This window comes from Schistocerca nitens, chromosome 2 (assembly GCF_023898315.1).
Source record: "Schistocerca nitens isolate TAMUIC-IGC-003100 chromosome 2, iqSchNite1.1, whole genome shotgun sequence".
NCBI classification, from domain to species: Eukaryota; Metazoa; Arthropoda; class Insecta; order Orthoptera; family Acrididae; genus Schistocerca; species Schistocerca nitens.
In genome coordinates this window covers 3,353,746-3,366,496 of record NC_064615.1, presented here as the reverse complement: position 1 = coordinate 3,366,496, position 12,751 = coordinate 3,353,746, and the positions used below count along the sequence as shown (strand labels likewise).

At 43.5% G+C, this 12,751-nt stretch overlaps 1 protein-coding gene across 1 annotated transcript in view; it reads right to left on the bottom strand.

The window, feature by feature from the left end:
• Nucleotides 1-12,751, bottom strand: part of LOC126235664 (ATP-binding cassette sub-family C member 4-like) — a 166,546-nt gene that overhangs the window by 97,645 nt on the left and 56,150 nt on the right. The window contains exon 4 of the mRNA XM_049944384.1: nt 7,732-7,936. Coding sequence (XP_049800341.1) covers nt 7,732-7,936 — 205 coding nt within the window. The remainder of the gene's footprint in view (nt 1-7,731; nt 7,937-12,751) is intronic.

Below are 12,751 nucleotides of genomic sequence, written 5' to 3'. Positions count from 1 at the left end.
ACGGCGCCAAACACGCATACGACCATCATTGGCACCAAGGCAGAAGCGACTCTCATCGCTGAAGACGACACGTCTCCATTCGTCCCTCCATTCACGCCTGTCGCGACACCACTGGAGGCGGGCTGCACGATGTTGGGGCGTGAGCGGAAGACGGCCTAACGGTGTGCGGGACCGTAGCCCAGCTTCATGGAGACGGTTGTGAATGGTCCTCGCCGATACCCCAGGAGCAACAGTGTCCCTAATTTACTGGGAAGTGGCAGTGCGGTCCCCTACGGCACTGCGTAGGATCCTACGGTCTTGGCGTGCATCCGTGCGTCGCTGCGGTCCGGTCCCAGGTCGACGGGCACGTGCACCTTCCGCCGACCACTGGCGACAACATCGATGTACTGTGGAGACCTCACGCCCCACGTGTTGAGCAATTCGGCGGTACGTCCACCCGGCCTCCCGCATGCCCACTATACGCCCTCGCTCAAAGTCCGTCAACTGCACATACGGTTCACGTCCACGCTGTCGCGGCATGCTACCAGTGTTAAAGACTGCGATGGAGCTCCGTATGCCACGGCAAACTGGCTGACACTGACGGCGGCGGTGCACAAATGCTGCGCAGCTAGCGCCATTCGACGGCCAACACCGCGGGTCCTGGTGTGTCCGCTGTGCCGTGCGTGTGATCATTGCTTGTACAGCCCTCTCGCAGTGTCCGGAGCAAGTATGGTGGGTCTGACACACCGGTGTCAATGTGTTCTTTTTTCCATTTCCAGGAGTGTACAAAATTTATATTAAAAATAATAGAAAATATTTATGCAGTGCTCAAAAACACATAGAACATAGAGAAAATGAAATATAACTAAACAGGAAAGTAAAACTTCATAGCAGCAAATGAAAATACCATAAAGCAAAATGTTTACAAAACCATGTAGATCACACAAAAAGTTTCATTTTGGCAAAATATGTACTTTAAGTAAAACACAAAATTCAATGTGCAGTTAACTGAGAACATAAAAAGAAGATTATATTTAGGCAAAATTATATATAAAACATAACAATATTCATTATTTTGTCCATTCACTAGAACCACTGTTGAAAAACTCTTCCAAGGAATATAGTGGACGTTGTTTCAAGTCCTGACAGTTTTTTTCCGAAATAATTCAGGTGGCAGGGATTTCACTTCTGGGGGCAGTTGATTGTACATTTTTAGGGCAACTGTTGGAAAGCTGTCTTGTGTACTTGATACGTGACACCTTGGCACTTCAATGTTCCTCTTACAGCGAGCATCATGATTATGTACGAGGGTTGTTTTTTAAGTAAGGGCCATTTTTATTTTTTAAAAAAGATACAAATACTTTTGTAAAAAAACTTTTATTTTCTGATTCTACACACTTTTACCTATTTTTCTACATAGTTGCCTTGTTTATTTAAGCACTTGTCATACAGTACAACTAAGTTTTTAGTTCCCTCTTCAAAGAATTCGGCCACCTGCTCCGACAGCCAAGAGTTCATGGCCGCTTTCACTTCATCGTCGTCTTTGAAGCGCTGCCTGCCAAGATGGTGTTTCAGGTACCGGAAAAGGTGAAGATCGCTAGGAGCAAGGTCGGGGCTGTATGGTGCATGGTCCAAAACTTCCCAGCCAAAAGAATCAATCAAATCCTGAGTCTTTTGAGAGGTGTGAGGCCTAGCATTATCGTGCAGGAGCAAAACTCCTTTTGTCAGCATGCCACGCCTTTTGTTTTGACTTGCTCTGCGGAGCTTCTTTAGAGTTGCACAGTAGGCATCTGAGTTGATTGTTGTTCCTCATGGCATAAAGTCCACTAGCAAAACACCGCACTGGTCCCAGAACACAGTTGCCATAATCTTGCGCTTTGACAGCGTCTGTTTGGCTTTGACCTTGATGGGTGAGGTTGTGTGTCGCCATTCCATCAACTGTCGCTTGCTTTCGGGAGTGATATGGGATACCCATGTTTCATCTCCAGTGACAATTTGACTCAACATGTCATCCCCTTCTTCCTCGTAACGAATCAAAAAGTCCAATGAAGTGGCAAATCTCTTCCCTTTGTGGTCCTCTGTGAGGAGTCTGGGTACCCACCGAGAACACAGTTTCTTAAAGTTTAGGTTTTCAGACACAATTTTGTACAAAACTGATCTTGAAACTTGTGGAAATTCCAAAGAAAGATTGGAAATTGTGAATCTTCTGTCCTCACGAATCTTTGTTTCGACTGCAGCCACCAAATCATCAGTGATCACAGAGGGCCGGCCTGAGCGTTCTTCGTCATGGACGTTTTGACGGCCATTTTTAAACTCTCTAACCCATTAACGCACTTTACCTTCACTCTTTGCATTCAAGCCATAAACTTCTGTTAACTGACGATGAATTTCTGCAGCTGATAGGCTTCTCGCGGTCAAAAAACGTATCACTGACCGTATCTCACAGGCGGCGGGCGATTCAATAATTGTAAACATTACAAAGTAGCACAGCGATGCGTACACGTCAGCTAAAGAGCTGCAACTTGCATCAGTGTGAACAGGAAGGATGCCGGCAAGTGGCGCGGTGGCTTGTTGCAGCGTCCGTGCGAACTACGGGACTATACGCGCGAACGGCCCTTACTTAAAAAACAACCCTCGTATTTCTTGTCTTATGCTAAAATTCCTTTGATTTTCTTTTATATAAATGAGGCAGAAAAACACAAACTGACTAAAAACAGTCATTATGCCTAGCCTGGTGAAAATAGGCCTACAGTGGTCCAGTCTTTTGCTAGCAGATATGATCCTGATGGCTTTTTTTTGTAACAGCAACACATCTTTGCAGCCTGAGGAGTGTCCCCACAACAACAGTCCATAGCTAATGTGGCTGTGGAAGAGTGCATGGTAGACTATTGTGAGAAACTGGTCAGTTATTATGCTCTTCAGCTTCCTCAGGAGGTAAATCACACGTGAACGTTTGGTGCATACATATGCTGTGTGATCATTCATGGTGAGTTTGCTGTCAATCTTGAAGCCCAGTAGTCTGACAGTCTCCATGTTTTCTTGGTCTTCAATGTTGGTTAGACTGCATATCAAATGTTGGGTTTTTTCTTCATTGATCTTCATTTTGTTTATGATGTACCATTCTTTTATTTCTTCAAACATCAAATTTGATGCACCAAGAGCTTCTGTGGCTGTATGTCCTTTGGCAATAAGGGTAGTGTCATCTGCAAACTGCAACATTTGACTATTACAGCTCATATCATTGACATATATGAGGAATAGGAGTGGTCCTAAGACTGATCCTTGGGGCACTCCATGTTCCAGTTTTTGTTCAAGAGAAGTTGCTCCGTGCACTGATACTACCTGCTTTCGGTTTTCCAAATAAGATTGGAGTGTTGATAGAACAACACGTCCTACACCATAGCATCTTAACTTGGCTGTTAGTGTTGTGTGTGAGATGCAGTCAAAGGCTTTGCTGAGGTCACAGAGTGTCAGTGCCACACACTCTCTCTCTCTCTCTTCAAAACTCTGTCGAATTGTTTTTAATAAGTCCAGTGTGGCTGTCACTGTCGATCTCCCTTTGCGGAATCCGTGCTGTGTGTTTTGGAATAAGTTATTTTCCTCAAAGTAATTCAGCGCCTGGCAGTGTATCACAGACTCAGTAACTTTGGCTAGTACTGGTACCACTGAGATTGGTCTGAAGCTGGACACCTCGCATGGATCCCCCTTCTTATATATTGGTACTGTGCGTGCCATGCGTGGTGGAGCACTAGACCATTTCCTCCAAAATGACTGAGAACATCTCACACAGACATTTAATGGGCAATGTATAGGTCGAGAGGTCCAGTGCATTAGCCAGCTCATTCTCTGAATCTTAATCTCCTCGATTTTTTGTTGTGGGGACACTTGAAACCTTTGGTGCATGCAAGCACCATTAATGATGTGCATACACTACAGGAATGCATCATCAATGCCTGTCGGAATAACCATGGCAGGCCTAGAGTTTTTAAACACTGGACAGAAGCATGTCTTACTATGCATGGACATCATATTGAGCACCTCCTTTAGTGATGGCTGACATGAAGAGGTCATATGTAATAGCAGATAGATTGCATTAGAAGTGCTGCTGTTTCAGAGTAACAGAATAATGTTTTTTTCAATTGTTTCCTTCATTCCGTAGGCGGTTTTTAATAGCAAAGATGATGAACAAGTGCTCATAGCTCATACAAAGTCCATTTTAGGGCCTATCTTTACTGGATTTTTGGACTTGTTTTGATCCATATTATCACCTCTCAAAATATGGAACACTTTTTTTTAACAATCCGTATGGTGACCTTGATGACAGTACTTCACTAATACAGGGTGGTGCAGGAAAGTATCCTTAATTTCAAGATGATACTGTGAAGGGAGGGGACCTATTGAAGGGTGGGAATGGGCTCTAATGACACAGTGGCAGTGGAAGTTTCCTCTAGTGCCACTGTCAGTAGTAAACATGGCTTGGATGAATGAGCAATACACTTTTACCATCGAAAGATACTTTTCCCAGAACTGGTCTACCACATAAATACAGCATGCAGTGCACCTACACTCTCATTATCAAATTCGCCTTGCTGACTGGAAACTGATTTCAACAAAAAGATAGATAGTTACTTACCATAAAGATGACACCTTGAGTTGCAGACAGGCCCAATGAAAAAACACTTACACATCAGCTTTTGACCATAGCCTTTGTCAGAAAAGGAAAAACACACACACATTCATTCACACAAGCAAGCACCGCTCAGTCAGCCATGACCACCATCTCTGGCAGCTCGGACCAGAACGCAACTGCCACATAAAATGGAAACAGTAATCTGGAGGGGGCAGAGAAGGGGAAGGGGAGGGGTTCCAAGGTACGGGTGGAAGGTGAGCAGAGCGCTGCCTGGAGGAGCAATCTATCTTTTACTTATTGTTGACACCATTATGAAAAGGATAGATGCTGCGCTCATCGTGTAGCGGAGATGCTGAGTCACAGATGGGCACAACAAGAAGACTACCAAACAAAGCATTCAGCCAAACAGGCCTTCATCAGACTCGACAACACACACACACACACACACACACACACACACACACTCTCTCTCTCTCTCTCTCTCTCTCTCTCTCTCTCTCTCTCTCTCTCACACACACACACACACGACAACATGAACACAGTCTCTGGCTGCCAAATCTAGCCTTGGCTGCCAGAGACTGTGTTCACGTCTGTTTGGAAATAAGATTTACTAAGGGTGGAGAACTTTTGTGCATGTGGTTAGTATGGTAAAAAAGTGACACTTCTGTGTGCAATCAACAGTGAAGGCATAATTGGACCTTTTTTCCTCCAAAGAGAATGAGTATGTTTTTACCATCAGTTCTGAGAAGTACATCAACATGATCCAATAATTTCTTGAACCACAGTTTCAACAAATGAATTTGCTACTCATGGTCTCAGTAAGATTGTACCATGGCCCACCCTGCTAGAAATTTAATTACTGTTTCGAAGGAAATCTTCCACATGTCCTTGATCTCCTGGTGCACTGACATTCCACAGCCCTATGCTCTCAGGATTTAACACTGTGTGACTACTTTTTATTGGGCTACTTAAAGAATGAGGTTTATAAATCTTGGCCCAGGACCCTATGAACCTTGAAGAATGCAATATATGTTGAAGTGGGCAACATTCCACAACAGATGCTTCACAAAGTTACGCGGAACTTCTTCTTTAAAACCTCGTGAAATTAACTTCCAGTTGAACCTTACTGATGAAAAAATATATTTATTTATTTATTTGATTAACCTTCAAAGTTAGGGATACTTTCCTGCCCCACCTTGCATAATGAGACATGAAATGCAGCAAAGGTAGGAATGAAAACATAATGATCTAGTAACTATATTTCTATTTGAGATAGCATGTCGTTATCTTCCTCCAACTCGCATATCACTTGAACAGTACAGTTTTGAGAGTACCTGAAATTTAATATGTCATCCAAATCACTTGATATTTTCTGTGCAACAGAATGAGCATTATCACAATTAAAATTAAAGCAAAAGTCAAGGAATAACTAGATGTCAAATCTAAAAATCTCAGGCCTCATTGGATAGATTTTAAGTAATAGATAATTCTAGATAGAAGAATGAAGTAAATTATGTTTTTCTGTGAACTATTTCAGGTTTTAAAGGATTTATACATATACATTTCAGAAATCTGGTCTCCTAATTTCACCAACAGTGCAACAGGCAAATATGAGCAGCTTACACTCCTGAATACATATAGAGTTTTAATTTGGAATTTTAATTTTTGAGTCAATAAACATTAATTCACTTCATGAAATTAAACTGAGAATCTCTTAATTTCATGTCTTTGTTATTCTGCCTCCCACGAATGAATCATAACCTTGTAAAACATACAGTCGGGGAGAACAATTTATGAGTCTCTTTTTCCCTAGAACCTCCAATTCATCAGCTTTTACCTTCCATATCAATGCTAGTTGATTTTGCTTAGAGTGACTGTCTGCTGCAATAACTGCAGTGGTACTTTAGTGCTTGACACGAAGATAGCTGCCACGCCTTCTGCTTGAAGAACCCAGTACCTGTTCATTGAGGGGAGATGAGGTGGTGGCATATAGCACCTGAACCTATAGCCTGGATTAAATACCATGTGTCTTCAACATTTCTCCTGGAGTGAAGACAGTGACAAGTGACATTGCTGATCTGTCCATCAAATCTGGACATTAAGTCAAAAGCCTCCTCAGTGTTATTCAAAGGGAATGGGCAATGTGACAATCTTCCCCATTTTTCATCAAGACTATGTGCACACGTTGCATACATTAAAACACCAACATACTACACAGGAAGGATGCCAAAATGTGCAAAGAAAGAAAACCTTTCCGATTAAGCAGCTAAACCTACTCCTTGGGAGGTCCAGCCAATAATGTTGTACAAGCTTTCTAAAGTTAGCTAAGTTCCTGCTTCTTGTGATACTAGTTGTCTGCCAAACCTATCTTGTATTCCTCAGTTAATTCATTCTGTATTGCATGGAAGTGGTAAAGAGTAAAGCACACACAAATAATACTTACTGCAAATCTAGATTTAATTCACTGTGTGGTCATCTCCAGTGCAACAATGGAAGTTGAAACCTTACAACCACTTATATATACACATAATGTGGACTCAACCTCTGACATGTATAGTCCAGTTGGAACTATGTGCATGTATAAGTGGTTGTAATATTTTAACTTAGATTTGCTGCACTGAGGGTAGCGACATAGTGACCAAAACCTGGATTTGCAATAAACATTATTTGTGACAGGTTGCTGTACTCTTTAACTTGAAATAAATGCAGTTGCTGGGCACATCTGTTTCCACATGGAAACAAACTTGATATATTTTATTTATGTATGAAACAACACAATACATCTGACAATGATAAAGATGTTCCTTTAGTTGAATTAACCAGTTTTGTGTTGGAATACACTGTTCACATAATCAGCCACCATTTATTTAATTTCTACTGGTTTTTTTCTGGATATTACAACTTGCATTGTGGAAGTTTACTATAATGACAGCTAGCTTACACAAGCTCTGTAAGCCTGAAGATGCAGTGACTGCTGTGAAAGTGCATCTCTGAGAGACATGTTACGAAATATTGTGGAATCCGGAGTGTCTTATGAGCTAAAAAGTTCAATAACTTACACATTATTGAGTAACTACTATTTATAAAACTAAAAGGAAAAGTAGGCCTAATATTTACTTTACCTTTCTGTAGATAACTGAACAACAAGCAATTCTTGCTCTCATTCCAATACGCTGTCCCAACAGATTAACTTGGTGCATCATTGTCATGTTCACAAACAAAACAACTATGAGGCCTCCTGCATACCAAAAGGCTTCTTCCCTTGTGACTGTTGATCCAGGATTAAAGTGCTTCAGTAGGTAACCCAAAAGCACTGGTTTTGCTGTGCTGCATAAGACAGGAATTATTAATTAAACATTTTAATAGTAACAAATGTGAATAATATTAACATATTATGTGTTTCATTAACATAGCATCAAATATTTTGCTGTTCATTTAAACAAATAAATAGATTACTTCACTGATGTTCTGAGCTGAAGCAAAGAAAACCGTTTTCATCTACTATGAACTATTTACAGGATTTGCTTCAGTGTAAGTTAGCTTTTCAGGAAAATTTTGTGAGAGTGACAGAATCAGTAATTGACATTGTACTGAGTGTAGTGGATCTTCATAAAACTACATTCTTTGACTCTTGTTTCCACTGATATTTGCTAATGTCTCACATGTACTTTTGTATAAGTTGTGCCCATAAACTTGTTCCTGCTGTACAATATCTATAACATGTCATTTATCTAGTACAAGTGCTCCTATGTAAGTGGTGAACCCAGAACTAAAGTGTTGTGGTAGTGGACATATTATTAATCTTTAACTCACTTCATCATGTATCGGTGTGTTGTGTGTGCATTAACTATTGTATGTGCCACTGATGGAGCAATTCATGACATCAAGGATTAGATCGAGGTACTACAGCTCCTTTCTATGTTACTGCTGTCATGGTATTCTGCACCTCAAGCCAGTATCAACAGAGACATAATGGGATCACCAATGCAGATCGTGCCATCACATTCAGTGCCACTGCCACAGGACATTGTTTCACACAATCAGACAGCATGACAGTGTGATATCAAATCAAGTGTGAACATACTCCCCATTCAATCACCTGCGACGATGAGGCTCATACAGGCTACAAACTTTCCAAACGACAGCTCTTGTGGACCACACACATCACAATTACTAACTCAGACTCCACTGTTTACACTCGAATAGCTATATACACTCCTGGAAATGGAAAAAAGAACACATTGACACCGGTGTGTCAGACCCACCATACTTTCTCCGGACACTGCGAGAGGGCTGTACAAGCAATGATCACACGCACGGCACAGCGGACACACCAGGAACCGCGGTGTTGGCCGTCGAATGGCGCTAGCTGCGCAGCATTTGTGCACCGCCGCCGTCAGTGTCAGCCAGTTTGCCGTGGCATACGGAGCTCCATCGCAGTCTTTAACACTGGTAGCATGCCGCGACAGCGTGGACGTGAACCGTATGTGCAGTTGACGGACTTTGAGCGAGGGCATATAGTGGCCATGCGGGAGGCCGGGTGGACGTACCGCCAAATTGCTCAACACGTGGGGCGTGAGGTCTCCACAGTACATCGATGTTGTCGCCAGTGGTCGGCGGAAGGTGCACGTGCCCGTCGACCTGGGACCGGACCGCAGCGACGCACGGATGCACGCCAAGACCGTAGGATCCTACGCAGTGCCGTAGGGGACCGCACCGCCACTTCCCAGCAAATTAGGGACACTGTTGCTCCTGGGGTATCGGCGAGGACCATTCGCAACCGTCTCCATGAAGCTGGGCTACGGTCCCGCACACCGTTAGGCCGTCTTCCGCTCACGCCCCAACATCGTGCAGCCCGCCTCCAGTGGTGTCGAAACAGGCGTGAATGGAGGGACGAATGGAGACGTGTCGTCTTCAGCGATGAGAGTCGCTTCTGCCTTGGTGCCAATGATGGTCGTATGCGTGTTTGGCGCCGTGCAGGTGAGCCACACAATCAGGACTGCATACGACTGAGGCACACAGGGCCAACACCCGGCATCATGGTGTGGGGAGCGATCTCCTACACTGGCCGTACACCACTGGTGATCGTCGAGGGGACGCTGAATAGTGCACGGTACATCCAAACCGTCATCGAACCCATCGTTCTACCATTCCTAGACTGGCAAGGGAACTTGCTGTTCCAACAGGACAATGCACGTCCGCATGTATCCCGTGCCACCCAACGTGCTCTAGAAGGTGTAAGTCAACTACCCTGGCCAGCAAGATCTCCGGATCTGTCCCCCATTGAGCATGTTTGGGACTGGATGAAGCGTCGTCTCATGCGGTCTGCACATCCAGCACAAACGCTGGTCCAACTGAGGCGCCAGGTGGAAATGGCATGGCAAGCCGTTCCACAGGACTATATCCAGCATCTCTACGATCGTCTCCATGGGAGAATAGCAGCCTGCATTGCTGCGAAAGTTGGATATACACTGTACTAGTGCCGACATTGTGCATGCTCTGTTGCCTGTGTCTATGTGCCTGTGGATCTGTCAGTGTGATCATGTGATGTATCTGACCCCAGGAATGTGTCAATAAAGTTTCCCCTTCATGGGACAATGAATTCACGGTGTTCTTATTTCAATTTCCAAGAGTGTATGTGGTTCGCTGCTATGGAGAACATTTTCATGCAACAGCAGATGTATGATGCATTTAAACAATTTCTGTTTGTGATCTGCAACTTCGACCAATGTGTTTTTTCAGTAGTTTCACACATTATTTTACACTTCCCTTCATAGAAAGCCTACAGCACCTCAACATGGCATTGATATCTCGATGCAAGAAAGCAACAGATCAGTGCCTAACACGGCTTCCTTATCATGAGGCAAAAGGTCGCCTTCTGACTTATGGAGACACTTATGCACTATGGTCAACTCTAGTGTTCTTTCAGATGCTCTGTTGTTACACATTTGGCAGCAACAGTTACCTCCACAGCTGTATTTAACCTTAACTGTGCACATAAGTCAACCATTATGCTGCAAGTGATCGACACTGTTGTTCACAAAGTGTACAGTACATTACCAGAGCCAGCCAACATGGCGCCACTGACCTGACCAACCAACACTCACCAAACATCACCGAGGATCTCCAATTTATCTGCTCTGCCTTCAAGCAGCTAACTAAACAACTACAGAAGTTACAACTGCAGAACACAGTGGCAGATGGCTCAGTCAAGCAAACTAACTACTCGCAAAATCTCAGACATCATGAACCTAACTGATCAGGATTTTGCTGGTTCCATAGGCATTTCGGGTTTCAAGCTATGAAGTGCAAAGCACCATGCTCCCATCCAGATGCCTCTCACAATGTGTTTAAGTATGAAGATTGTAGCAACTGTAAGCGGCTACAGTAAGGGAATGCTACAATATGTGAGTCAACTTCCTTGACAACAGTCACATGCACTACATCTCAAAGACTTTTCATTTCTGATCATTCTACAGGTCTGACATTTTAGACAACACCAGGTCAGATGTCAGCACACTGCCTTTTAGTGCCTTTCTCAATGTGTAATGCACTGATGCAGCTTCCTTGAAAGCAGTCAATGACTCTACCATATAATCAGACCAAAAACAATGGGGTTTGACACTGGACTTTCTATCAATTACGGGTGAAACTTTGTGCTCCTAACAGTGACCAAGCCCTTCCAGGCACCAACTTTGTTATGAAAAATGTGTTGACTGTGAACTTGTATAAAATATGCCTCATTCTTACAGCCAATGGATGCATTATTTTCTCGGTCAAGGGACAACTGACATCTTGCTTATACTGCAGGGTGGACAACATCAGCATGCCTACTTGGTGGACGACAGGAGCTGGTGGGTAAAAGTCAGGGGATGCTTCCTAATATCAAGTTGGACCTGCTTTGGCACAGTGTGGTGCAGCTGCTTGACACGACATGGACTCGACCAGTGATTGTAAGTTCCCTGCAGAAATATTGAGCCAACTTCCCTCTATAGCTGTCCATAATTGTGAATGTCTTGCTGGCACAGGATTTGTGCATAAACTTACCTCTCAGATATTGACTGAGATTTGTGTTGAGTGATCTGGATGGCCAAATCGTTTGCTCACTTGTCCAGAATGTTCTTAACACCAATTCTGCACAACTGTGGCCTGATGACATGGTGCATTATCATCCATAAAAATTCCATCGTTGTTTGGAAACAGGAAGTCCTTGGGTGGCTGCAAATGGTTTCTGTGTAGCCGAACATAACCATTTCCAATCACTGATCAGTTCAGTTGAACCAGAGGTCCCAGTCCATTCCGTGTTGAAACAGTCCACACCATTATGGAGACACAACCTGCTTGCACAGTGCTCTCGGTCTACGACTTCAAGCGGTCTGCGCCACACTCAAATCCTACCATCAGCTCTTACCACCCAAAATCAGGACTTATCTGACTAGGCCATGATTTTCCAATCATCTAGGGTCCAACCAATATGGTCACAAGCCCAGGAGACGCACTGCAGCCCATGTCAGGTTGTTAGCAAACACACTCATGTCAGTCATCTGCTGCCATAGCCCATTAGCGCCATATTTCACTGCACTGTTCTAACGGATATATTCACCGTACATCCCACATTGATTTCTGCATTTTTTCCCACAGTGTTGCTCATCTGTTAGCACTGACAACTCAACACAAGAGCTGCTGCTCTCGGTCATTAAGCGAAGGCCCTAGCAACTGCGTTGTCTGCAGTGCGAGGTAATGACTGAATTTTGGTATTCTTGGCGTGCTATTGACGCTGTGGATCTGGAATACTGAATTCACTAATGATTTCTGAAATGAAATGTCCCACGTGTCTAGCTTCTACAACTATTCTACCATTCAAAGTCAGCTAATTCCCGTAGTGGTGCAGCTGTTATTATGTCAGACACCTTTTCACATGAATCACTAAGTGCAAATACAGCTCCACCAACGCACTGTCCTTTTATACCTTATACACGATGCTACCACCATATGCACAAGTGCATATCGCTATCCCATTACTTTTGTCACCTCAGTGTACTGGAGACAAATCAGAGCATAGGAATGTGATTATTCTATTAATGATTGGACATCGTATGGCAAAATACTGAAAATGTTAGTGCCTCATATGTTGGCACAGGA